Genomic DNA, 27,795 nt, shown 5'->3' on the forward strand with positions numbered 1-27,795 from the left:
GTTTTCATCCTTATAATCTCTTGACGAAGGAGGGCATATGATTCTTCTAAAGACATAAGGTTGAATATCATATCCTCTTCTCTTTGTTGTTGTAAAAGTTTGAGGTCTATTGTAATTGGCCTCTAAGTATTATATTCATTCTATAGATCTTTGTAGTCACCAAATAGTTGGGCAATAATCTTTCCTTCCTTTTTGATATCAATTTATCTTTTGATCTTAAAGATCCTTCTCAAATTTGATTATTATACAAATTACTCATTTGCTCCCAAAGGGCTTTCGATGTTGGGCCAAAGTGACCATTGTTCTATGGGTTTTATCCATAGAATTTGATAGGAGAATAAATACTCCATCATCCTTCTATTTCCAAACTTTGAAAGGGTTTGACTTTGTAGGAGGGTCCTTTGTAATATACTTCAAGAGCTTTCTTGAGTTTAAAGATTTTTTAATATGAGTGGCCCAAGAGAAGTAATTGGATGCATTGAGAATGACAGAGGAAAAGAGATGGGGCTATGTTGAACTTGCTTGTAAATCTCCCATTTTAATAAAATGTATAGAGGTTTGTTGGGGTTGTTCAAATTAGTGCACAAAATAAGCTAAGCTCGAAACTTCCCTATCAGAACCAATCTTCTGACTCTGATGCCATGTTAAAAATTTATGAGAATTTTCTTAGAATCCGGATTCACAAATGAGCAAGACAAAGCACCGCTCTTCAAAAAATTCACTCTTGTATGCACAAGATATGTTACAAGGAAAGTACTATAATAAAAGAAAATAAAACTTCTCTTGAAAGAGGAGAAGATTGTCTCTCTTGTTTGTGAATAAGAAAAGTAGAGGGAGGAGCTTTACAAGCTTTCTAAAGAAGAGAAGAAGAGGATTTCTAAGAGAGATAAGATCCCCTTTTTATAGGTGGTGGGATGATTAATTAGTCATGGTAAACCAACTAAATAATAACTGTATTACTGTCAAATAATGGCTGATAATAATGACTAATTTTACAACCAAGTAATGACTTATAAATTAGCCAAATAGTGGCTGATTTTACAACCAAGTAATGGCTAGTCAACTAGGTAGAAATGACATATTTCTAGCCAAATAATGGTTAGTTTCCGGCTAGATTAGGGATGGCAACGGGTTCGGGGATTGGCGGGGAAGCCTTCTCCATCCCCGTCCATGAAACCCAAACTCATATACCATCCCCGTCCCCATCCCCGTCGGGTATCATAATTTAAATATCATCCCCGTCCCCGTCGGGTTTCGGGTATCCAGCGGGTTTTGGAGATCCCCACAGATTTCGGAGGTGGTTTTTTTCGCGGGTATTTCCATGGGTATCCCCATACCCATACCCATCCCCATTCCCGTCATGACATATTTAAAAAGTATTTTTTTAAATTTATTACTTTTTTATTAATTAAAAAAAGAAAATATTATTTGTTTTAGAAATAATGAAACTATAGTATTCAAACAAGTAATTATCAATATGACTTATTTTTTCATTTGATATAAGTATATAATCAAATTAATGAATCTCAATGAATGAAATTATCAAAGTCGGGTTCGGGGATGGGGACGGGGAATTTTTGGAATACCATCCCGACCTATCCCCGCTTTCCGAGATTCGGGGATTCCCCATCCCCATCCCCGCTTTCTCGGATTCGGGGATTCCCCGGTCAAAATGGGATCGGGGAACGGATTCCCCATCGGGTCCGGGTCTAATTGTCATCCCTATCCCTAGGCTAGATTATCTTTCTTATTTTCAACATTATTAACGGTGTAATTGCTATAATGTGTTAAAGTAATTATTATAATATAATATAAAATTATTCTAATTGGATCAAAATTGTCATACATAAAGTAGTATTATATTAAAATACTTTTTATTAACTTGATCAAAATTATCTAAACTTGATCAAAATTACTTCAATAGTTAAAAATCAAATCAATACTATTATAAGAGTTATGATATAACTGCTATAATAAATTTAAGTTAATTTTGACCAAGTTAAAATAGTTTAATTAATTTTAAATAATTTTGATTAAGTTTTAAAAAATATTTTGATATAATTTTTTTTTATAATATACCTACTACTCAACTTAATTTATATTACTTTATCAAATGTTATTATATTAAATTATTTTTTACCAAATTGATCCAAATTACTTAAACTTAGCTAAAATTAATTCAACTTAATTAACATTAATTGAAAATTCTTATAGTAGATATGTCATATCTGTTACAACTATTATAACAGTTGTTATTTATAGCTACTATAATTTATAGTGGTTATGAATAATTGTTGCAATAGTAGTGTTGATTAATCTTTGATTAAATTGGAATAATTTTGATCAAATTTAAATATTTTTAATTAAATTAATAAAAAATATTTTGATAATATTTTAATAATTTTGATCAAATTGGAGTAATTTTGCTTTGCATTGTAGTTATTTAACCTGGTAAGTTGAAGTGATTTTGATTAGTTTAAATAATTTTTACTAAATTGATAAAAAAAATATTTTGATAGTATTCCAATAATTTTGATCCAATTGAAATAATTTAGCTCTATATTGTATTTATTTAACATGTTAGAGTAGCTACAACCTAACTATTACAATAACAATAGCAATGGAATAAAAATATTTTTTAAATGAGAAATATATATTAAAATGTTATTAAATATTTTTATTATAATATTATTATAGCAGACTATTATAATGTGTAATTATATTGTACTCATTACATATTACAATGTATTTATAAATTGACTCAATTAAATTATTACTTTATAATAATAATAGAATAATAATATTTTTTTGATAAAAAATATTTAAGAGTATTATTTTGATATTTTTTTAAAAAATATCATTTGGATGACAGAATAGAAATGAGAAATAATCTTTTTTTTTAATATTTTACACAAACATATTATATTTTATATGAAACAGTTCGCAAAATCAACAGACCTAAATAAATATTAAGTCAAGTCGTGTCTTATAAATTAGCAACAAAATCAACGCATTTGATGCGATCACATGACATCATATCGAGCCAGGTACACTTTAATCGAAAATATTCCGCAGGATCAACGGAATCAACCCTAGGGTTTTCCATGCGACCCAATAGGCCTATGCTATATAATCCCATCCCTTGCTCTCATTCTCCTTACCCTAACTCTTGAGACCTCACGACAGTAGCGGCGGCGTCGGCTGTATAGTTGAAAGCAGAAATGAAGGTGGTGGCGGCTTATCTCCTCGCTGTCCTCGGCGGCAACTCCAGTCCCTCTTCCGATGATATCGTATCCATCCTTGAATCAGGTCCGATGTTATTCGGTTTGCTTCGCGCGCTCTCTTACTTGATTTGGTTTTGTTAATCTTAATCCATGTTTCTGGTTTACAGTCGGAGCGGAATCAGATGTCAAGAGGATCACCCAATTCCTTGCGGAAGTCAAGGGCAAGGACATCACGGAACTGATCGCTGCTGGGCGGGAGAAGTTCGCCTCTGTTCCCACCGGTGGCGCGGTGTCTGCTGTGGCGGTTGCTGCCCCTGGAGGAGGTGCAGGAGCTGCTCCTGCTGCAGAGGAGCCTAAGAAAGAAGAGAAGGTCGAAGAAAAAGAGGAATCTGACGACGTGAGTTTCTCCTTCTTGTTAATTTCCATCACCATCGTAATTTTTTTGTTTTTTTCTTGTTCCGACTAATTTAGATGATCGTAAAAACACATTTTTTAGATCGTTAACTTATTACTGTCTTGGATGCTGTCCTCTTTTTCATTGCAGGATATGGGCTTCAGCTTGTTCGATTAAGCAAGGAGGTTGTGCCTTGGTGCCTGTCAGTTAACTTAAGATCGTTTTATTATTTTGATTTTGAAGCTAGACGAACTAGAGTCACAAGGTGTTTTGCTTTCATTTCTATTCTCTTTGAATCAACTGCTGTAGAGTTTCTTCTATATTGAAATGGTCGTTTGAATTCAATTTTTTTTGTTGTGTTCTTATGCTATCATTTTGGAGATGTTTGCATGCTTTTGCGATTAAGGGTGCATGAATGATCTGGTTGCTTTCCCAACGAGGACGTTTATAATGAAGTAACCCCTTAGTTTATCAGTAAGATTCATCATTTGAGGGCATTGTTAATATCAAAATGTTGGCCTTGTTAACCTTATAGGATAAAATTATTTTAAATTATAAAAGCTGAAAGCAAAGAAGATGAAATTGAGTAAGATAGTAGGTCAAGGTGATGCAGAGCGGGGGAGCAAACTTATGTTTGGTTTCTTCAATTGGTAGAGATAATTTGTCACTACAAGAGTTGGCAGACCAACTAGTGTGGTATGGTATAAACCTAGGTTAGTCTCTTGGTCTGGTAGCTAATATTTGATTTGGTTGACCACCTTGTATGTTGAAACTTAGGATTGGATGGCTCTTCAATAGTATCCTCACTATTGAGTACTTGGTTTATAGCCTAATTATCAAACTAAGTAGTATGTGGCACTTGGACTAGGTGGCTGTATGAATTAACATGCCTAGGACCTGAAGGGCCTCTTATCTCAGCAAGGTTTTCATTCGTTATTTTTCATATTGGACCACTCTGATTCTTAAAGAGGGTTCTTTCTAGCTTTGATTCATGGTATTGAAGAAGTTGATCAGGGTGCATCTAAGTCTGATTTCAATTTCAGCAAACGATGCAATTTCTATCAAGGTATTGAAGAGCAGTAGGACTTTGTCAATGTTAGAGGCATCTTATTGAGAAAACAAATCTATATGTTTTTGATGATTCAAAATACATAAAAATGCTTTACGATAAGTGCATTGTCAATAAAAGTTGTGGCAAAGATTAAAACTTCGTGTTTTAGAATAAGTATTCATTATGTACTTTTTACGTCTTAGTATCTTTTACCTTACTATTATTAAAAAAATGGAAATTTCCATGATCGTTGTGACATGATTTTGTATTCATAATAAAAAGTATTAATATTATTTGTTGATCCAAAGTACTTAGTATATATATATATAATGAATCGGTTAAACATAATGAGTTTATTATATAATTGTTCAACGTATCTTTTGTTAATTTTTCATGGTGAATGATAATGTTTATTATGTCTTATATGAAAATATTAATTCAAAAGTGGTTAACAAGATAGATATACCTTGCTGCTAATGATTAAGAGTTAAACCTCATCTTTATGTTTGATTCAGGGCAATTGAACGAAATAGTTTAAGCATAGAAAGAAATGTTCAAAAGAGAGAATGAAACTTGTCTATTTATTTGTTTTAGTGAAATGGTTGTTTTAATATTGGAACCATTTGGCTCACTTGTTTAGGTCAATTTTTCTAACTCATTTAGCCAGTCAAACTCATCTGACTGATTAAGTTGTTCAATTTACTTGACTTGTTTGTACCGTTCGTCAAGTTATTAAACTTGTTCAGCCAACTTAGGACATTCTTATTGGTCTCATTTATAGACAAAATATCATAAAATATCCAAGACGATGGATTGAAATGCTCTTCTTTTTAAATTATAAAATTAGATAGATCACAATAAAATTGCATTGAATTTGATTCAATGATGGCCAAAATTTGAACTACGATTGATAATCTAAATTGCTATTAGATGTTGGAATAGTCAAAGTTTCACCCGAGCACTCTAGTTCTTAATCTCTAGCATTTGGATTTCAATGTTTGAGTTGAATTACTTGGCCAATGAGACTTTGATTGTTTGAACTTTGAACTATTGTCTTAAATTCGTTTTTTCCCAAAATAAAAATAATATTTTCCATGATCAAATGTAAAAGTTATGTGTCAGTCAATAAAGAAGTTTTGTAAGATAAGATGAATTCACTACTTTTAGCTTCGACTGAACTAGTTTAGATCAATGGTGAAATTTAATAAGTTAATTATATGATATAAATAGGTAATGAGTCAGAGAGAGCATTGCAAGACACAGTGAGATGTAAGAAAGAGTTATCTGCATGTTGATGTAGCCACCATTAAACCTACTCAATATCAATTAGGGATGATTTTGAGGTATGAATTGAAGTTTGTGTTTTGATACAGGTGTCATTTTAAAATGGAAGACGTCAATTGGTATCAAAGCTCTAACTACCATTGATGGTCGTTGTGGTCATGATCATGGTTGTGACAAGTAGATTCTAGTTGAGGAAGTTTTATAATGTGATCGTAGCATCTAAGATGAGATTCTTGATCCATAAAGAAAAATCACAAAATTAATTGAACGCTGGCGACGTGAGATTTTAAAAGTTGTATATCTTAAGTTTGGTTCTACTCTTAAAAAATCGTCAATTTTCAATAAAGTAAAGATGTTCAAGCGCAAGTTTAGTTTCAAGGGATACGAGATCACCATCCTGCTACCTACAAATTCAAGAGAGCGTCGACTCCGCAGTGCCTTTGCATATCTATCTCTCCTTCCTCTTGCGACGGTAGAGACAATCATGAAAATGTAAATCTCGACAATATTAAGTACAACTAGTCCTACTTCTCGATCGTTCAATCACAAGAGACGATGATAAAATCGAAATATTTGATGATCTAATTTATGATGATGATGATGAAATGGATGATACCAAATTTGATGAAAATGTTTTAGAAAAAGAGGATGATGGCATTGAAGAATTGAAATTTGAAAGTGAACTGGAACAACTTAGAGCACGACAAATAAGTGATCATCAAATTAACAAACTTGAAGAGCTATGGAAGACTGATGCTTCTTTAGAAGATCTTGACAAGCCTCGAGTTGATGATGAAATGAACCACAAGTTAAGGTTTTGACAAATTTGGAGAATTTAAACATGGATACAGATGAAAGAGAATGATGTGTCCATGCGCGATCTCCAATACAATGTTAAACTAATTGTGGTTGACATACAAAAGCTGGACCAACAATTGAGAAGGGAGACGGAGAAGGTGGTGAGTTTACAGAAGGAAAAGGCTAAGATATTGTCCTCGTTGACTCAAACAGACAATCAGCATCTCAAAGAGATTGCTGGCCTCGGAGGCAAGCCCATGATCGTCATCCAGTACAAAGGCGAGGAGTAGTAGTTCTCTGCCGAGGGGATCTCCTCCATGGTGCTCACCAAGATGAAGGAGATCGTCAAAGCCTATCTCAGAACCACCGTGAAGAACGCCGGTCGCGGTCCCTGCCTACTTCAACGACTCACAGCGGTAGGCCACCAAGGACGCCGAAGTCATTGCCGACTTCAATGTACTGCGAATCCTCAATGAGCCCACAGCAACAGTCACAACCTACGACCTCCACAAGAATTAAGCTCATCTTCTCCCTCCAAAAAGTTCGAACCGGAGTGGATGGATCCCAAGCTCTTCCAACAGAAGCTGAAGAAGTCATACTTGGCCTTGCAAGATTTAATTTAATATTATTTTCGATAATATTATTTATTTCTCTATTTCTTATTTATTTTTTTAAATCAATAAATTTTAAGAGATTAATTTTGACATTCATAATCGAACCATCAAAATTACTACAACATATAAAATAATTACTATCCCACTCAATATCAATATCAATTGATATATCAATATCAATATCAATTGATATATCCCGTCGACGTCAACTTTGGTACCAAAGATATTGTAAACTTAAGTTTTGAGCATTTTTGGATCATGAACTTGCACTGCAAGAAAAACAACGGTTCATATTTAGTTTATCGGGCACTCTAACACCATCATTTTAAACTAATGATAAAGTATGCCATTTTATTTCAACTATATAGGATCAACTTCTAATGACACAATACTATCGAATGACAGTCCATGACAGGACGGCCTTGTTGGAACCAACAGGAATGATCCTTAATGTTTATTTTCAACCGGAACACATAATTTAAACAGAAACAGCGGTAGATGGCAGGACGTCAGGCTATCAAGCCCAGAGAGCTGGAGGTAGAGGTGTTAAACGGATTAGACTGTTGTGGTTAGGCCAGCCTGATATACAGTTTGGCTTGAATGCAAACGGGCTGAGCCAGACCCCACAACAGAAGCTAATCGCAAGGTCCAAATAGTTGAATTATTTTGACTATTTCAGTATTCCGTTTAGAGTCAATGTATGACTTTGTTTAAAGTTTAGAAATAACAAGTTCTGTGTTCCATATAATGCATACATATAATGATGTTGCATTAAATTCAATCTTGAGATAGTCTTGGACATGCCCTAATGAAAGAAGATATAGGTAATCTCTGATCCTAAATGAACAGATGTAATTTACAAGCAGCGGATACATATTAAATAAACATCCTTACCAATCACTCAAAGTCATCAGATTCATCAGAGAACTCTCCACTTTCCTGCAAATTTTAACAAAAAAGAAGGGTTATTAAGTCCATGCAATTTTCTAAGAGACTGGAGATAAATGATGACGAACCTCTCTCTTGATATATGCAGCCATGGCCTTTTCAAATTCAGCTCTCTTTTCGGTAGCTATGTCATAGTAAGCAACCTTTTCCTAAGAAACAAGGCACAACTGCTGTTAATGAAGTACACTGTGGCTTTGACATAGTTGCTTCATTTCTCCAACCAAAAACAAAACAAACTTTGATTTCAATATTCTTTGATTTCACATATTGTCATGCTTTTTATTGAAGAATGAAACCACAGAAATCCATATGCTAATATTAGCAGAAATTACTTCCATATAGTATCTTCTAACTATACAATGGTGAATTTGCACTAGCATTCCCTTCCCCAGTGTCTTGGGAGGGTGCTGTGCCTACTTGACAAGCATCGGTGACTGAATCTATGTAGTTCCCACAAAATTGGATATAGAAAACATGCTATGCCAAATTTCTATGCAAACTTGATAAATTTATACTTATCAGATATAGGGCCACAAGGGTAGAGAAAGATTTAGCTTCCATATTTCTGAAACATATCCTGTAATAAGGTCAAGGAACATATCCTGTTACAAGGTCAAGGTAGGCATTGATCATCTCATAAAATTGCTTAAATAGAGGATAATTATGCTGTATATATTATGAATATTTCATCATGAAACAAAGACTTAGTCAGTGCCTATACGTATTATAGCATTTTCTTCTACCAAACAAAACTAACTCAATCATATGCATTGGTGCATAAAAAGATGCAAGATCCAACCTCAAATGACATTGTTTTCCATTTCTCCCCACAGGCCTTGCCAATCTGTGGAAAAGGCATCATGCTAAATATATTAGGTCTAACCAAAAAAAAAAAAAAAGATCTAAAAGTCATACATACATCCCGCATTGCTTTGACAGTTGGGTTTTCTTGCTGGTAGGTCTTCCGAAAATCTTCCCTTCAAAAAAAAGGGCACCTCAATACTTGCATAAAATAAATACACTTTTTTCTTTCAAAAATCTCTTCAAGGAAAAACATAGAAAGAGCTGGATAGGAAGAATATCAAGGAGCAAAGCCTCTATCCAATATGAAACTATCTTGCACCAAACCCAAATACCAAAATATGATCTAACTTATAGCAAGATCACAGCTTCTTCAATTTTCTTCCACTTGTGGAATCTCCATGGACTTTGGTACATGGAATCAGGGGTAGTTGAACCATATCTATTCATAAGGAGTCCTTTCCCTATAAGCAGAATATAATTTTGGCAGCATGTACAAAGTGCACAAATTATGAGGCACCAAGTTGCATATGTGAGGTGTTAGCTAGAAGTGATAATTGGGCAAGTCAACCAAGCTAAGCAAGCTTGAAGTCGTTCTCTTACCGAAGCCTGGTCCTAGCTACACATTTAGTTCATATTGCATTGCAAAATAACCATTAGTTTTTTCAAGTTTATCCATTATGTTCAACAGAAGGTAAACCACACAAAACTACTCCAGAAAAGTTCTCATATTATGCCTGATACTCTGGAAAAGTTCTTATATTATGCTCAATACTCTAAGAGTTTCAAAATTACACATGACGCCTGAGTGATACAATTAGGATAACTAATACCAGGTATTTTTATAATATTTTCATCCAAATCATCTTGACGTGGTTGAAATCCTTTGATCAATTTGAGGAATGATCAACCATGAACAAATTACATTTTCACCTAGCATCTTAAAGAGAAATTGCACCAGGTGATTCCTTGGCATCATATACCCACTGGCCTCCGGCCTCCATAGGCGTCACCTCCAAGGACATCCACATCAACATGCCACCAAACCCTCTGTCAGACACTACTTTCAAGGTCAACACCAGCTCCAAACACCATGTGATCCTCCATACTACAACTATGTCAATGGCCACAATGCACCAATGAACATGGTTGATGTCCTCCTTGACTACTGATTTGAGTCTGAGCACTCACTTCCGGTTCCATATGACGACCTCTAGGATGGCACAATGATGGAGTGCATTGCAAGTTAAGGAGTTGTGATAGTGAAGAGGTGCACCAGCCTAGTGCTTTGTTCTTGGTCGACAAAAAATGACTTCTGTGGAGCTGGGCCGGTCACCCCCAGGGATAATCAATGAGGCTAACTGGGATTTATCATTTTTTTTTGTCGACAAAAAATGATGTGAATAACAGAGGGGGCTCCATGAGTTGTTGAGGTCAAGCGAGCTAGAAGGAGATGCGGGTTGTTGGAGGCGAAGGGGCTTGATATGGAGGACGCTATTCAACTCAACTCCAAGTATGTTATTGCATCAAATAAGTTGAAAAGTATCACCTCCTTCCACAACTGAGTGAGGATTGGTTCAAATGGATTAGAGGGTCTCAACTAAATTAAGCTGAAGCGGGTAAAAAAAATCATAAAATAATGATAAAGTGGTACAAGCTATCAGCTTACAAATGTATTCAGGCATACTAAATGCAATTCTGAAACTTTCAGGAGTATAAGGCACAATATTGAAATCTTGAAGAGGTGGTTACTGTAATTTACACAAGATAAAATATATAGACTATGAACTAACAACATAAGATTTTAGCAAGTCTAAAAGGAACTTAGTACCAAAACAATAAACAAACACAAAAAATTAACATATCCACTTATACATTCAATTTCTTGTCTGCATTATAAAATTAATCATAATTGATTTTTTTAATTATGTAAGCATGAAGAGCACTTTTCTCTATGCTCCAAACTCATCCTAAAAATTAAATTGGACTACTACACCAGTAATGCTATAACTTAAGTCCGAACTCAACCTCTAGTTTCTTTGCTCTATTTGATGCAAAGAAGCGAGAAAAAGTTGTTTAACCTACATCTCAATGTGGAACAATGCTCATTGCCAAGACCAAATGTCCATACCATGACTGCTGCTGGAACAAATTCTACATGATGGTTGACTAAGTAGGGTAGGGGTAGGGAGGGCAAGGGCTATTCAGTGCTGTGAAGAAACTGAAATACAACAATTCCCATGAGAATTAGGAGAGTTGGATACAAACTAAACTTCAACATTAATGAGCAACTTTGGTAAATTGAAGATCAAATTTCATCAAGATCTATTTGATGTTGCTTTAGTCAAAGGCTGTTAGCCTTATTCTCTCAAACAAGACTGTAAGAAATAAAGAACTATTTTTCAGTGGCATGCAAAGGATTAATGACCATGGTATTCTAACTAACATGGCAAACAAATCATTACATCTGAACTGGAAAAATGAACACTCAAATTCAAACAAAAGTAAAAGTTCTAGTGCACAATTGCGAATTGGAGTAGATTTTTGAAATAACCTTGTAACTGATGCTATAAACAATAAACAACCCATATTTTATGCTAGGAAGTAACAGTGTCAATTAATTTTATACCTATTACAAAGTTTACAAGATACAAAGCGTCAAGATGCCATAGCTCTTTTTCTGACTACACATTGCCTGACCTCACATCCAATCATTACAAAGCAAAAATAAGCCAAAGAGTAGAAAAAGGGTAATTTCAACAACTACATTACCTTAGTCGATGACACCTGGAAGTTTAAGAACTCATATATTGTAACCAAATAAAACTGTATTTTAACAACACCAGACTAGCAACCATTGTAGCAGCATATCTAGGTCATGATAATATGGCAGATAATCAGATTCTTGAACTTGTATTATTATAACAATATAAAACCAGAAAACGTCCTTACTATCCAGGACCATAACTAGATATATAGGTCATATCCTACAAAGATGTATACATTGAACAATAAAATAGAAATGATACAGCCATGGTATCTAAGCCTAATTTTTAAGTTGTAACCCGGCTAAAAAGTGTGGCTCCACATTCAACAACATAGGTACAAGTGCTAATTTGACTCAAATAATTCCAAAGTATCAAGTTTTTTCTTTATAAAAAAAAAGTAAAACAAAGGACAAAAATAAAAGCCCCGCGCCTATTATGATAGACAAACATAACAAACACAAAATATAATCGGCGAGAACAATCCGAAACCTTTAGACGCAGCCGATCTCCTCGACACAAAGAACAAAAGAATTAAGCCCCAAGATGCACTCAACAACTCTAGCTCAAGACAAGAAGGAACCTAAAATGAAAAAAGAACTTCACCAACTCGATCAAGGAACCTATGAGTTAGATTTTTCGACCAGGGATAATGAGATGACCCTCATTTTCTTTTTCTTTTGCTGAAGTGCTAATACAGACGCAAAAAAAATTACTATTCTAACACGGTGTTGCAGACAACGATCCAACTGCAACAATCAAACTATGCAAGAAACACATGCCCCAACATCAAAAACACGAAGAAACCCCAATGGCCGAGATTCGATAGGCGGCGGCGGTAAAAAACAAAGGGGGATGGAGTTGAACGAGGCGTACAGAAAGAAGAAGAATGCTGTGGGGGGCTTCTTCGGCTTGTGGCGGTGTTGATGCTTTGCGGAGGAGGAGGGTTTCGGCTTTGGCTTCGACTTCTTGGAGGGTTGCCTCTTGGATTTCATGGCCGTCTCAGCGTCGGCGGTGGTCTTCACTTTCTTCGCCCTCGTCTTCATCCCCAATCGATCGCGTGACTCAGTCTGTCGCTACTCCAATTGTTCATTATCTGCGGACTTGAATCGGACCAAGATTTGTAGTGCTCACAACCTGTTCGACTGGAGCCGTCAAAGAGCTATGTTGGATGAAATATCAAAAAGATAGCGCACTTAAATTGAGACGAATAAATTGCTTTTTTTACCAGCAACATTTATTTTGGATATATTTTAAAACCAATGAATTTGTTGTTTTCATCCTAATGTCGCTTAACCTTTTTTTTTTTACAAAAGGTAAAATTTATTATCTATCAACTGATAAAAAATTATTAATTAATTATGATGAAAAATGGAAGGGCGGTCCCACATAGCCCACAACTATCTTATGAAGTACACTGAAAAATTATAATTAATCATGACAGAAAAAGATATTATCATCAAGATTCGAATCCTTGCTTCTGCTCCATTGTAATCAACTTAGTTATATTTTAGAAGATTAAAAAATTATTTAGATAAATTTTTTATAGTAATTAACACCAATACCAAAATAGTTTAAACCCTCTAATATCGCATAATGTTGATTCAACACGGCGATGCAAATCCAATTGTCCCTTCTCCTTTTCCACCCTTCTCTTTGTTCACCCCCTTCGTCCGTCGACCTCTGGTTGCATTCTCTCAAATAAATTTCTCTTCATTTAACAATAAAACAAAATGATAATCCCAGTAGCCACATCAATGGGGGTGGTCATCGGTCCCACGAAAGTTTTCCACCGACCACCAGGATAAATCGGGAAGCGCATACGGCGGTCAATCAAGATGCCCAGCATCCTTTGATTGCGTTCTCCATTTAGAGGAAAATTCCTAATACGCCGTAGCTGTAAAAAAAGTTACAATCCAGATGTCCTACGGTTGCATTATTGCCCCGGGGACTTCTCTTCATTTAACAATGATAAACGTGATAGTTGTAGCGCACAGTTGTAACTAATTGAGAGAGAAAAAAAAATTATAATAAAAAAGAGTTGCAAAAAGAAAAGAGAGAGAGAAAAAAAAGACGCCTTTTAGTTTTATTATCATAAAAAATTATTTTATTTTAAAAAAATTATAATAATTTTATTAAAACGGCTTCATATTAAAATAATTTTAATTTAAATTATTTTAATTGTAGTAATTTATTCCAAACTGTTCCAATAATATTTGACCAATTTTAATTATGTCAAGTAATTTTAATTCATATTAAAATAATTTAATCCAAACAACTATAACAACATTAATCCAAAAAAAGGGCATTTTCAAATTAAAATATGAGGTGCTCTTTTAATTTTTTTTAAAAAGTTAAAGTGTTTTTTAATGATAATAAAATAAATATATATTTTTAATTTTTATCAAGAATAAATTGTACAGAGTTGAAGATAATCTTTTTTATTTAAAGATTAGGAAAAAGACAAATTTAAAATTTATTCATTGATCACTTATTATTTAATTTTTCATCTTCCTAAAATTGAGCGGGAACAAAAAAAAAAACTTGCAATGTCTCGTCCGTACAAAGAAAGGAACCCACCAATCTCATAGAGGTTTCTTTGTCTAGCCTCCAACTAGGATTTTTCCTGTTTAACCTCTAACTAAGAAGTTTCAATTTATCCGATCTAACCAATTAGGATTTCTCACTAGTCTTCTGGTCAATCTTGATCTGACTAAACTTCACTCACATCTAAATATTAGATCATATTTAGATCAATCCTTGGTCAAACAGATCAGACCTAGATGTATTATCAAACATCAAAACTTTGAGGACAGACTAGTACTCCTTGCACCAACAACTGACCCACCAGCAAAAAAGACTCATTCATTACAAGAAATCTATGAAGAATGTGATGTTGCTTTTGCTATGTGAGAGCACCAAAATTATGAGAATGCCACTGGAGAGGAAGTTTGGGTACAAGCTATGAACGAAGAAATAAAGATGATTGAAAAAAAATAACACTTGACAACTCGTTGAAAAGCTACCATCCAAAGACATTATCGGTTGGTCTTCAAAACTAAGCACAATGAAGATGACTCTATTCAAAAGCATAAAGCTCGTCTTGTTGCCAAGGGTTATGTTCAACAACTTGGAAATGACTTTGGCGTGACATTTACACCGGTTGTTCACATGGAAACCATTTGGACATTGATGGTTCTTGCTGCTCAACTCAAATTGTTGATATATCAACTAGATGTTAAATCTGTATTTTTGAATGGAGAAATCGAAGAAGAAGTATATGTTCATCAGCCATAAGGATATGCAATTAAAGGTTAAGAAAATATGGTGTATCAACTTCAAAAAGCTCTTTATTGGTTAAAGTAAGTTCCACGAGTATGGAATAGCAAAATTGATAATTATTTTCAGAAAAATAGATTTCAAAGAAGTCCAAGTGAGTCATCTTTGTATGTGAAAACAAAATGTACAATAAATTTTTTTATGTTGATGATTTGATATATATGGGCAATAATCTAATAATGATTGAAGATTTTAAAAAAATCATGATGAGCCAATTTGAGATGACACATCTAAGACTTATGAAATATTTTCTTGGGATCCAAGTGAAGCAAGAGAATGAGAGAATCTTTATCTCTCAACAAAATTATGTTATTGATTTAATGAAGAAATTCAACATGGCTTACTCCTATGGTAGTCAATGACAAGCTTTCAAAAAATAATGGAGCTAAGAAGGTTGATGAAACTATTTACAGAAACCTCATTAGATCATTCATTTATCTCATAAATATGTTTGTCGTTGGTATTGTCTCAAGATTTATGAGCGAGCCTAGCAAATTTTATTTTGCTGCAGCTAAACGTATTCTTAGATATGTCTAAGGAACTAAGAATTATGGAATAATATTTGAAGCTGAGGAAGATAATAATTGCATAGTTTTTCTAATAGTGATTGGGTAAGTTCAATAGATGATCGCAAGAGTACATCGAGCTATATTTTCTCTATAGGAACAAAGTCTATTTCTTGGTCATCAAAGAAGCAAAACACTATGGCTATGTCTTTTGTTGAGGCTAAATATATATCAGCATGTGAAGCTGTTTGGCTAAGGAGAATTCTCAAGGATATGAAGTAAGAACAATTTGTGTCAACCATACTTTTATGTGACAATATATCTACTATTGCAATGATCAAGAATCCTAATTTTTACAGTCAAAACACATTGAGTTAGGACATCACTTTAATAAAGAGTACTTTTAATGAGCAAAGGAGAAATTAAATTAGCTTTCTGTAAGACTGGAGATCAAGTAGTAAATATCTTCTCAAAATCACTTTTAAGACTCAAAATTAAGAGAAAATGTTAAAAGTTAATTTTGAGAATTAATGCACATACACGCATGTTAAAAATTTAATGTATATGCTAAGTTATTAATTTTGTAATAATTAATATCATTCTAAACCTATGATGTCTATATAAGATTGTTATGGTTATGCCACAAATATGTTCAAGATCAGATAATTCATTATATCTTAGTTTTCTCTATTTTTATATTGTTCTCCACTTCAATATCTATCAAAATTGCAACAATGGAAGGGTACGAAATAGTTGCAACTAGAGCATAACACTTAGGAGACATAAGGATTTATGTGAGGATTTTCTGACCAATCAATTTTCGCTTGGAGAGTAATCAAATTGTGAAAGGAGTTTATCGATGTCAGGCAGCACCATACAGCAAGACCTATACATAAGGAACAAAGATATGTTTGATTATCTCATAAGTTAAGTTCAATGCTGGGAAGAATCATTGGCGGAGGCAGCTCGAGTGATCTAACCGGATTGATCTCGGATTATGAGCTACATCAACGCGACACTCCAAGCTATCTTCTTCTTTCTTTTAAATTTTTTTTTCTCCCGTCTATAAATCTAAGTTTTTTTTACTTTCTCGATGCCATTAGGCCGAGTAGTTTGTAATGTGGCTCCGCCCATGGGAAGAACAAAAACTTGCAATAAAAAGGGTTGCTACAAAAACTTGCAACAAAAACAAATCTCCTCAAAGTGGGAAGAGGGAAGCTTCTACTTGTCGACTCTAGAATTGGTGTGGTTGCTTACAAACATAACAACATCATGCTAACATCATACAGTACTGCTCACCAACGGAAAGACTTTCGCAAGGTTAAGCGAGCAAGACAGAGATGAAATAAAGAGAGAGGTGGCGACGATAACAATGCAATCTGTGAGAGGGAAGAGGATGAAGGTGGCATCTGTTGTGTAACTATCGACGAATGACGGCAACACAATTAATGCAAATAAAGAAACATATTGAAATAAAAAAAAGACCATAATTGAGAAATAAATTAACAACTATCTAATTTAACTAAAAAGGGATTTCTATTTCACAAACTCTTTACCAAAGTCAAATTTTCTTAAGTTGAATAGAATAAGGCAGTTAAAATTTAATTCTCTTCAAAATTATCCTAATCATTAATTTTTTTTACAATTTTTAAAAATTATTTTATTTCTTTTCACCAGAGTTAATCAAATTTTATTTAAAAAAATATTCTATATTATAAAAAAATAAATCATATTATCAAATTATAAAAAACAATTAGAATCTGGATAAGTTTTAAAATTAATATAATTTTCAATTTCTTTTTATCTCTGTGAGAGTCGCTAACTTTCCGAGACCGTATAAATTATCTTTCAACTGTTCTACAACAACAATGAGTTGGTGGTTAGGCTAACATCGCTAAGAGGTTTCGAGTTCGAATCCTCTTAACAACATGTATTTCTTGACTGAGGTACTATGTGATTCAAGTCTTAGCAACATGTATTTGTTGGCTGAGATGCTGTTGAGGCAGTATGCTCTTATCAACATAGTAGTACTATACCTCCAAAAAATCCCTTAAAAGGTTTTCTGATATGGAATCGTTTTGACGGTGGGGCCGGTCATTATAAAAAATTTACCCACCATAGTTTTCTCCCCGAGGCAATGGTGCTGTGGTAGGACATCCAGATTGTCACCCAGACACCTATGGTTCGATCCCCAACTACGACGTATTTGCAGAAATTTTCCTCCAAATGGAGAGCGCAATCAAAAGATGCTGGACGTCTGGGCTGACCGTTACGTGCACTTCCCGATTTACCCTGATGGCCGATGGGAAACTTTCGTGAGACCAAACCAGTCACCCCTAGAGATAGCCAATGAGATTATTAGTTGAAAATTTTCAAATAAATCCACTACTTTTTATAATTTACAACTTGATCGTGCAAATAAGTACTATAACATTTTCTATGTTGCCATTCTTGGCATAAAGGGTTGCTCTTCATTAGATGTTTTGATCCACTGTTTACTTCTTTCATGTTGCTTTGAAGGCACAAGTATAAACAATTTAGGAAGTCAGAATTATGAAGTGAGGGACCACAACATACCGCCTCTTATGGCCTCATAAGGATTATGAATGCTAAATCAATCCCGCCACATAATGGCCTCACAATGACTATTATTGATTTAATTAGACAAGTTTTATGGGATAGACAAACAAGAAGCATAGTCTACAAGTATTTCCTAGGTCAATAAGACATTTTGATAGAATGAGTTGGATAAGGTGAATTGTTATACAAATTCATATAATTTTTGATCGAATGTAGACTATGCAAATTCATAGATAAACAAGAAGCATAGTCTACATCATTGTTAATATAGCTGTTATAAGGTTTCTGATGCTTTTTCTGGTGGTATAAGGTTTCTGATGCCTTTGCTCTTTCCTAAATTATCAAACTATCCACATTTAAAAATCAGCATTATTTTCAAGATTAAAGAGGCAATACTTCTGATGCTAGAGAGGTGACTTATCTTGTCAAAGCTCTTTATTACCTTACAGGAGCAACCAGAAGCACATATGAACTCTCTGTAGAAATAATATGAATTTCATGGCATTGTGCAGTTCCCCTTGATGCAGCGCGGGAGACGATACCTAGGCCTTTGCTCAGGAAAAGAAGGTGTCCTATCGTAGACAACTGATGCAGCATGAATCAAGATGCCTGCAGTTAAACCCCATATAACAAACTGTTTGTTCTCTGTTTCAAAATTGAAATAATGGATAAGAAATTTCTCCCCCATCCACTCTCGTTCTTCAGATCTCCGGTTTTCATCCTGTTCAATAAAGATATCTAGTATTGGAAAATTCATGAGAGAAAAAAATAGATAAACAATTTAGTATAGTGACTATAGATATAACATGAACCTTGAGGAACATTTCTAAGGGTGCATCAAAAACTGTTTCCACTTCCGAAGCATTAGGTTTTGACTTGAACGCCTGTTTATCAGAAAGTATACCGATCACAGGGACTACTCTGAGAAGATGCTGCAAAATCATTTAGGTAATAAATTAGCTGACCTTGTGTAAGCGAGCATATTATCTGTATCAAAGCCTCCATGATTCTTGGCATCATACTGACATCTACTCATTGACAAACATGATAGAACATAGAAGCTAAATGGAACCTTAACGTTATATAAATATTCTGGTACTTTCAAGTGTAAACATGAGATGTAACGTTCTACAAGGAATGTAGTACTTTCAAGTGTAAACATGAGATGTTGGATGTCAAATCTGTGGGAGAGTTTCTTTAAGAGATTTGGTTTAATTCACCTATGGTTATAGTCATTCTAATATGATTAAAACACCACCAAACAATGAGAATAGCGATATACCTATTGGATTTTTTGCTATCAATTAATGAGAAGTTTAGAAGGCAAGGTTCAATGTTTTCGTTTGTTCATTTAGTCTCAACATTGCAGCATTTAGATAATACAATATTTAAATCTACTGAACATAATATGAAAAGAATGTTAATGCTAAGGATCAATGGAAATAATTACTAACAAATATGACCAACCCATATAAAGCTTCTCCCATCGTGATATAACTAGTGTAAATTTGTAAAGAGATTACTTTCACATTAGAAACTGTTCTTTCTGTTGGAAATAATTTAATTTAGTTTTCCTATTAAATAACCCATATTAACTTTATTATGAATTATTTTGTATTAAATGGTCCACATTGTTAAACTTTAATGATTTTTTATTTTTATTAAATGACCACATTATTTATATTAATTAAAATCCATCGATACCAGTCCCAAGCTCTGATGAAAAAAGTGAGGATTGAACAGTAAATTTACTTTCAGACAAATATTCAATGAATTAATTAATTATATTAATTACTTTATTGATATTGGTTAATAAAGAGACAATGCTCACATTCATGAAATGTGTAATATGAGGATGAAATTTGATACAACGAACACCCACTGGTCCTATCTGGCGGTGAAAGTCCCGATTAGGTCAAAAATAGATATGACGTGAAAAAATAAGGTCAAAGGCCTAGTCCTTGTTAACCAAGGCATTTGATCAATCCCACCCTTATTAACTTGACTTGGTCTTCAGATTTCGGTTCGCTAGGGTTCGGTCAGATCAGACCACCCTGTCCCCTAGGGCTCAGTTCCCTCTGCCGCTCAACAATCCTGCTGTTCAAGGGCTCAGCTCCCTTTCCGATTCAGCAGTCCTGATGCTCGAGGGCTCAGCCTCATATTGCTTCGGTCAGATGTCCCCCAAGGGCTCAGCTCCCTCTGCCGTTCAACAATCCCATTGTTCAAGGGCTCAGTTTTATACCGGCTCAGCATCCCTGCTGCTCAAGGGCTCAGGATTATATTGGCTCGGAAATCCTAGTTCCTCAGGGCTTAGCTCTTCTTTTGGCTTAGCAGTTTTGCTTCTTAAGGGATCAGCCTCTGCTCTGCTGGTTCGCTCAACCATAACAGGCCACTCCATTAACTCAGCCGCCTCACCCCTTCAGGGTTCGGCTACCCAGCCGACCCCTAAGTTAGCTCGGATTTCTCTACCTGCAGACATGATCCCCCTCTAACTATCTACGATGCTAGACGACAACAACACGTGCGATCAGGATCAGGAGGGCAAGGACGGTTACTAGGTTGTCAGGCTTGGTGCCCTAGATCCTCGCCTGCTTCTCCTCACAGCAAAAAGGTAAGAATAATCCGCATGGCTAAAACAGAAGGTGGTTACGAGGTGGCAGTCCGGTCCCCTAGATGCCATCCTATGCGCACATCTGTCAGTAATTTACAGAGTTGGTCTGTTTAATGTCCGACATTAGCTCACCTCAAGTGAGATACACGACTCCCTCCTATGTGAGTATAAAAACTCCCCTTCAGGTATGAAAACTCTCCCTGGACTCCTGCAACTTCTACTATTCATTCCTTCTTCTTTGATCGAGTATTCTACTGACTTGAGCGTCGGAGTGGCCTGCCGGGAATCCCCGGCACCCACCTAACCCTCTATTCAATCCTTATTTGCAGATCTCAGCTCGTAGGAAGGCGGGAACGGTTGAGGTGACATAATATTGACTGGTGTCTTGACCGTCATCGGGATCTAGTCGGAACAAATTGGCGCCGTCTGTGGGAAAACTGAGCTAGACAGCAAGATGGTTAACACCAGACGCACCACCGACAACCAGAGCCCGTTGGAAGAAAATCCAGAAGGAGCTTATCACAATATCGCGTGCGGGCCTTCAACAGCTTATTCGAGAGATTATGCAAGCGACGCCGTGAAATGCGCAGCCCCACCCTCGATGGCATATGCAACCAATGCCCCTCCCGGGGGCCAAAGGCCATCGCCAGTGGATGAGGGATTCCATTGCCTAGGGGCTCCACTAATCAGAGATGGAGGACCTACTGAGGCAGATTCTCATGGATCCCGAACTGAAGAAGAATTGCGCGATGAGCGCAAAGGAAAAGCTCCAGCACACTATCCGGGGAGGTACCAGAAACCCCTTTCACTCGGGAGAAATACTGGAGCAAGAATTACCTCGCCATTTCCGACCACCACAAGTGGGGGAATACACTGGGTCAACTGACCCAGAAGACCATCTGTGCCGATTTGAGAACGCCTCTTTGCTACATCAATACACAGATGGCATCAAATGCCGGGTCTTCCTTAACACCCTCGCGGGTTCAGCACAGCGCTGGTTCAATCGATTACCAACCTCCTCTATCCATTCCTTCAAAGAATTCAAGGAGGTTTTCTTGCACCAATTTGCTAGTAGTAAAAAGTACCAGAAGACTCCCCTCAATCTATTTACAATGAAATAAAAACCTAAAGAAACTTTGAGAGAGTATATCCAGAGATTCAATCAGGTCGTATGGGAGGTACCCTCGACCCCTTCTGACATCTTGACCAGTGCTTTCACTCAAGGGTTGTTGGATGGAGATTTTTTCCGATCCCTGATCAAAAAGCCCCCAACAAGTTATCAGAGGTTGCTGGAACGAGCTACCAAATATACTCATTTGGAGGAGACCCAGCTCGCTCAGCGAGGAGACTCGGGAGCAGCCCCACCAGCCGATAGAAAGCCTCCCCAGCAACAGCAACGACGAGAAGCCCCACCTCGATTGCTCCCTAATGCCCCAGCTCGTCGAGAAGAGCGGGTTGTACAAGCTGTCAACATGTACCCATGTCCCAAGTGGAGAGAGTACATCCGGCTCAGCCCGATCGGCCGACCCACTTTTGTGCATATCACCAATCATCTGCCCATGATACACAAGACTGCCGGCAGCTTGCTCAGGAGATCAACCGTGTCATACGGGAGCGGCAACAAGGAAGAGCATATCAACCTCAGGTCGGTCAACGGGGACCGACTGGATATGCCTGGAGGGGTGAGCATCTCGCCTCAGGACCGCCGAGCTATCCCTAGAAGGGTGGAACCGGCACCTCGACCAAGGCAGGATGTGCCCCGACCACCCCCTTTGGGGCGAGACAAGCCCAACCGGGGGGCGATCACCACCACGAGGATAGGCAGCAGCCAGAGCCCCGTCAAGAAGTCCATCCCGATCGCCGAGATGATGTGGATAACCGAGCCCACCGAGGAGAGATCAGCATGATCGCGGGTGGGCCAACCGATGGAGACTCTAACCGAGCCCGTAAAGCTCATGGGCGTCGGCTAGAAACGTACAATATCAATTCAGGACGAGAGCAGGAATCTGGCCCTTCCATCCAGTTTGGGCCGCAGGATTTGGAAGGGGTGGTTGTTCCTCATGATGATGCCCTAGTCATCCGAGCCACAATAGCCAATTATGATGTGGCTCGCGTCTTTATGGACACGGAAGCTCTGTTAACGTTCTTTATAAAGACGCTTTTGACAGAATGCAGATTGATCAGGAAAAGTTGCTTCCTATGGCCACCTCTCCTTATTTGGGTTCACAGGACATGAAGTCCGACCCCTGGGACAAATACAACTACCCTTGTCCTTAGGAAGTGAGCCCTTACGACGAACGCGTAGTCTTCTCTTCACTGTGGTAGATGCCCCCTCGACATATAACGTCATACTTGGGAGACCTGCTCTCAGCTCTTTCGAGGCAGTTGTTTCTACTTTCCATCAGAAAATAAAGTTTCCTGTTTATGATCAGGTCGGGTCAGTCAGTGGTGATCAGAGCATGGCCCGCAAATGTTATATTGATATGGTTCAAACTGACCTCCGCGCAGTACGGAGAAAACAACTGTCGAGGTCAACTCTGTGCAAGATGCATCCCTTACACCACCAACTCAAAAAAAATCAAGATACAAGTGGTGCCTGATCAACCGATCGGGTCACTCAAATAGCTGCCGACCTGCCTACTGCATTGAAAGAGCAATTGGTTGAGTGCCTGACTCAGAACCATGACATCTTCGCTTGGTCGCCAACCAGAAATAATTGGCGTAGCACCAACGGTCATGGAGCACCGCTTGAATCTCCTTCCTGGGGCTCGACCGGTCCGGCAAAAATGGAGGCATTTCTCGCCCGACCAAGATAAAATAATTCGGGAAGAAGTCAATAAGCTTTTAAGGCCGGACAAATACGTGAGGTACAATTCCCGTCTTGGTTGGCTAATGTTGTGTGGTACCCAAACCTGGCGGCAAATAGCAAGTCTGTATTAATTTCCGGGGCCTTAATAAAGCTTGTCCCAAAGACTGTTATCCTTTACCCAGAATAGACCAACTGGTGGACTCTACCTCTAGGCATGAGCTCATATGCATGATGGACGTTTATCAGGGATATCATCAAATCCCCCTTGCCAAGGAAAGATCAGGAGAAAGTCAGCTTTGTCACTATTGGCGGCACCTTTTGTTACATCGTCATGCTATTTGGGCTTAAAAATGCTGGCACCACTTACCAGCGCCTCATGGATCGGGTCTTTAAGCTGCAGCGGGGGCATAATATAGAAGTTTATGTCGATGACATCTTGATCAAATCTCTCCATGCCGAGCAGCTTACAGTCGATATCGAGGACACCTCCAACATTCTACGGGAATATGGCCTCAAGCTGAACCCGAATAAATATTTGTTCGGTGTCAACAGTGGCTGTTTCCTAGGGTATGTTGTCACAGAGCGAGGCATTGAAGCTAATCCGGAGAAAGTCACTGCTGATAGGCTTTCCGCAAGTATACGGAATGTCGTCAAGTAATAAAGATATCGAATCCACAGGGACCGTGGAATTGATCACTAAACTAGTACAATAAGATTGGAGAGATTACTAAAGTTGAATTTGTGTGGGGAAGAGAGTGCTCAAGCTCCTAAAACCTCAAATAAAGAGAAATCGAGTGTGACAGATGTATGGAAACGATCCTAGGACTTCGGATTCCTCGAGATTATGTTTGATTGACTATGGATCCTTTACCATTCCTCAATACATGCACATTTGCAGGGATTCTAACCAATGTATCCAATTAGACCTCGTCAGGTATCCTCGGAATAAATCAATAGTGTTCTAGTGTTATGATTGTCTGTTTGAGATGACACCAGTTAGCCTGGTTATGGCTCTCCCGCTGTCACTCGGTCACTCCAGCATACTACCAATGTCCTACCCTCTGTCACAGAGTATCCATTTAAGGACCTCTCCCTAACAATCAATAACCATTAGATATTCCTCATAATGATTTATTGTAGCCTAAAGATTTCCTCGGAAGCTCCAGTTAAAGGTTAACCCTCTGTCACAAGGCACCCCGGTATACGATCCTAAGAGTTCTTAAAACCACAATAAATTCTTACCCTCATAGATTCAATACCATTCACAGACATATTATCAATCAATCACAAGACACAAATCCATGAAGCAACATGTAAATATATATCACTGAACATGGTAATAACAAATCCACAAAATCAATCATCCATACATCTCGATTCCTCCTAATCCTAGAATCTAGGGAACTACTCCATAACGGAGAGAATACAACTCGAAGAAGGTTTGAAATAATACATTCTAAATCTTAGAAAGGAAATAAAACTTATCGATGAAGGTCTTCTTCTCCGTGTTGCTTTCTCCTCGTTGACGTGGGACGGAGGTGATGGAGTAATTCCAGTCGGATGGATGGATCGTCGATTCCTGCTCCGGAATGTGGCTTCGGTGGCTCAAAACACTCCTTGGAACTCTCCCAAAGTCTCCTCCTCTTTTAGGGCTCTTAAGAAGACTATTTATATGGGCAGGCACACCCCCGTCACACGGCCGTGTCTAGGAGACACAGCCGTGTGCTGCCGCTCTTCTGTGGAATAGGCACGACCGTGCCTAGGGGGCACGGCCATAGAACGGTGAAGCTCTGGGAAGGTGGCACGGCCGTGCCTGGTGGGCACGGCCAGGGGCAGACGAGGCTTGGAGATTTGGCACGGCTGTGACTGTGGGGCACGACCTCAGGCAAACGACGTTCTAGAAATGTGACACGGCCGTGCCTGTGAGGCACGACCATGCGCTGGCTGTGGGTTGAAACGAAGGCACGACCGTGCCTGTCTGGCATGGCCCCTGGCAACTGCTCCTCTGTTGTCAAGACACGGCCGTGCCTGGTGGGCACGGCCAGGGGCTGGTTCTGCCTCTGGTGAAGTACGGCCGTGCCCTTTGGGGCACGGTCTCTGTAGGAGTGAGACACGGCCGTGCCTAGGAGGCACGGCCCTATCTAGCCTTGTCTTCAATCGCTTCTCCGTTTAACCTTTTCGCTCTATTTCTGTCCTGCAAATACATAAAAATACAAGCAGATCTACGAACTAGGAAAAGGAGAAAATCATGCCTAATGCACAGATAAATGATGCAATGAACGTAGGAAATATCGTGAAATACAGAAAGATGTGCGATTAAAGCATAAGAAACATATGTATACCCTACGCACATCAACTGCTCTGCGGGACATAGCCTCCCTAAAAAACACTAAGGAGGTGCAGAGGTTGGTAGGGCGAATTACAACCTTATCTCGTTTCATCTCCCATTCAGCTGCTAGAAGTCTACCTTCTTCAAAGTATTGCGCCGAGCCACCCGGTTTTCATGGGATGATAAGTGTGAAAAGATTTTTGTTGATCTGAAGCAATATCTTACCAAATTGCCCATCCTGGACAAACCCACACCTCAAGAGCCGTTATGGGTCTATCTCTCCGCTTCTGAGGAGGCGTTGGGTTCGATCCTAGTTAAGCAGGAAAGGCAAATACAACACACAATCTATTTTGTGAGTCATTTGTTGAAGGATGCAGAAACTCGCTATACTTCCTTAGTGAAGCTGACTCTATCACTTACTCTGATGGCTCGGTGGTTACGCCCATATTTTCTGTCACACCCCTTTACAGTGCTCATCAATAACGGGTTGGGTCGAGTCCTGCTCAATCCAGACGCTTCTGGGTGGCTCATCAAGTGTACCACTGAGCTAAGTGAATATGATATTCAGTATCTCCCCAGAACCGCTATTAAGACCTAAGCTTTAGCTGATTTCTTAACCGAGATAACAGGCCACGAGTTGGAAGAGACTTAGAAGGTATTCGTGGATGACTCAGCTAACAAGAAAGGCAGTGGAGTGGGAGTATTGCTATGCTCGCCACAAGGAGATACCTTGCAACTCACTGTAAAATTACAGTTCCGGGTCATCAACAACGAAGCCGAATATAAAGCATTACTGGCGGGTCTTCAAGCCGCCCGACATGTGGGTGCATCTAGAGTTGTTATCCATTCTGATTCACAGCTAATGCATCAGCAGGTTAAAGGAGCCTTCGAAGTACGCAATGAACGACTCAAACGATATCTGGAGGCAGTGGAAATATTGAAGGCTGAATTCCAACAAGTGATTATACAGAAAGTACCCCGAGCAGATAACCAGAAAGTGGATGAGTTAGCTAAATTAGCTAGTGCGCTGACTACATGAGATATTGAGAAGCTCCTGGTGCAAGAGCAGCTCATTGCCCATATAGACCAGACACCTCAGTGTCTAGAGCAAGCTGATTGGAGAGATCCCATCATTTCTCTCCTCAAAGGAGGCCCCTTACCAAATGATGCAGAACAAGCCCGGATCCTTCGTCGACGAGCCGCTCAATGCACTTTGATCGGGGATACGCTGTATAAGTGATGAGTTAGGATTTGTATGCATTTTAATCGATTCGTTTTTGGGTTTTTGCATGAAAATAAATTGCATAATGAATCGATTTGATCATATTTGTGCTATATTACATAATTTGAGGTTTGATTATAATTTCCATGATTTAACGGTGAATTTTTGCATTAATTGAGTTTAATCGATTGCAGGGCTCAAATGGGACCAAGATCGAGCACAACCGTAATAGAATCGAGCCAAGTTTGCCCAAATTGATCGAGCCCACATTGAAGACATGACCTGAGTCAAGCTTGATCTAGATCCAACAATCTCCACAAAACCCTAAGTCTTTTTAAACCTCAAAACCCAACCTTTCCATTGGATCAGAAACGAACAACTCAGATTGATTGATCAGCGGCTGGGATAAAACAGAACACGAATGCAGCAGCCACTGTTCATCTTCTCTCGCGCGACACTTGATGTGCGTAGGATGTATATATGTATTTATGCTTTATTTGCACATCTTTCTGAGTTTATT

At 37.8% G+C, this 27,795-nt stretch overlaps 3 protein-coding genes across 6 annotated transcripts; 1 reads left to right on the plus strand and 2 right to left on the minus strand.

Annotated features, from left to right (window-relative positions):
* Positions 1–3,167: 3,167 nt before the first annotated feature.
* LOC141815266 (large ribosomal subunit protein P2w-like) lies at positions 3,168–3,963 on the plus strand. Its single transcript, XM_074703189.1, has 3 exons — positions 3,168–3,309; positions 3,392–3,621; positions 3,769–3,963. The coding sequence occupies exons 1-3, from the start codon at positions 3,222–3,224 to the stop codon at positions 3,793–3,795; spliced, it is 345 nt and encodes a 114-aa protein (XP_074559290.1). The 5' UTR covers positions 3,168–3,221; the 3' UTR covers positions 3,796–3,963.
* A 3,579-nt stretch (positions 3,964–7,542) lies between these two features.
* On the minus strand, positions 7,543–12,998 carry LOC141815265 (high mobility group B protein 14). Of its 2 annotated transcripts, XM_074703188.1 has the most exons (6): positions 12,756–12,998; positions 9,233–9,290; positions 9,113–9,157; positions 8,382–8,462; positions 8,260–8,304; positions 7,543–7,634 (listed from the first exon to the last, which is right to left on the minus strand). In XM_074703188.1, exons 1-5 carry the CDS (start codon positions 12,923–12,925, stop codon positions 8,263–8,265), a joined length of 396 nt encoding a protein of 131 aa, XP_074559289.1. In that variant the 5' UTR covers positions 12,926–12,998; the 3' UTR covers positions 7,543–7,634; positions 8,260–8,262. The 2 variants fall into 2 exon arrangements, with proteins under 2 accessions (XP_074559289.1, XP_074559288.1); XM_074703187.1 differs by lacking the exon at positions 7,543–7,634 and having other exon boundaries at positions 8,052–8,304.
* A 4,082-nt stretch (positions 12,999–17,080) lies between these two features.
* On the minus strand, positions 17,081–19,236 carry LOC141815595 (nudix hydrolase 15, mitochondrial-like; the record flags this gene model as incomplete). 3 transcript variants are annotated; one of them, XR_012600566.1, is given in 3 exon segments in its annotated part: positions 17,081–17,103; positions 18,747–19,025; positions 19,117–19,236. XR_012600566.1 is itself a non-coding variant. In XM_074703548.1 (2 exon segments), coding segments are annotated over 2 exon segments (345 nt in total), but the record flags the coding sequence as incomplete, so codon positions are not given.
* Positions 19,237–27,795: the final 8,559 nt, after the last annotated feature.

Source organism: Curcuma longa, chromosome 21 (assembly GCF_044706935.1).
Source record: "Curcuma longa cultivar G26 ecotype Majalengka, Jawa Barat chromosome 21, ITB_CL_G26_1.1, whole genome shotgun sequence".
NCBI classification, from domain to species: Eukaryota; Viridiplantae; Streptophyta; class Magnoliopsida; order Zingiberales; family Zingiberaceae; genus Curcuma; species Curcuma longa.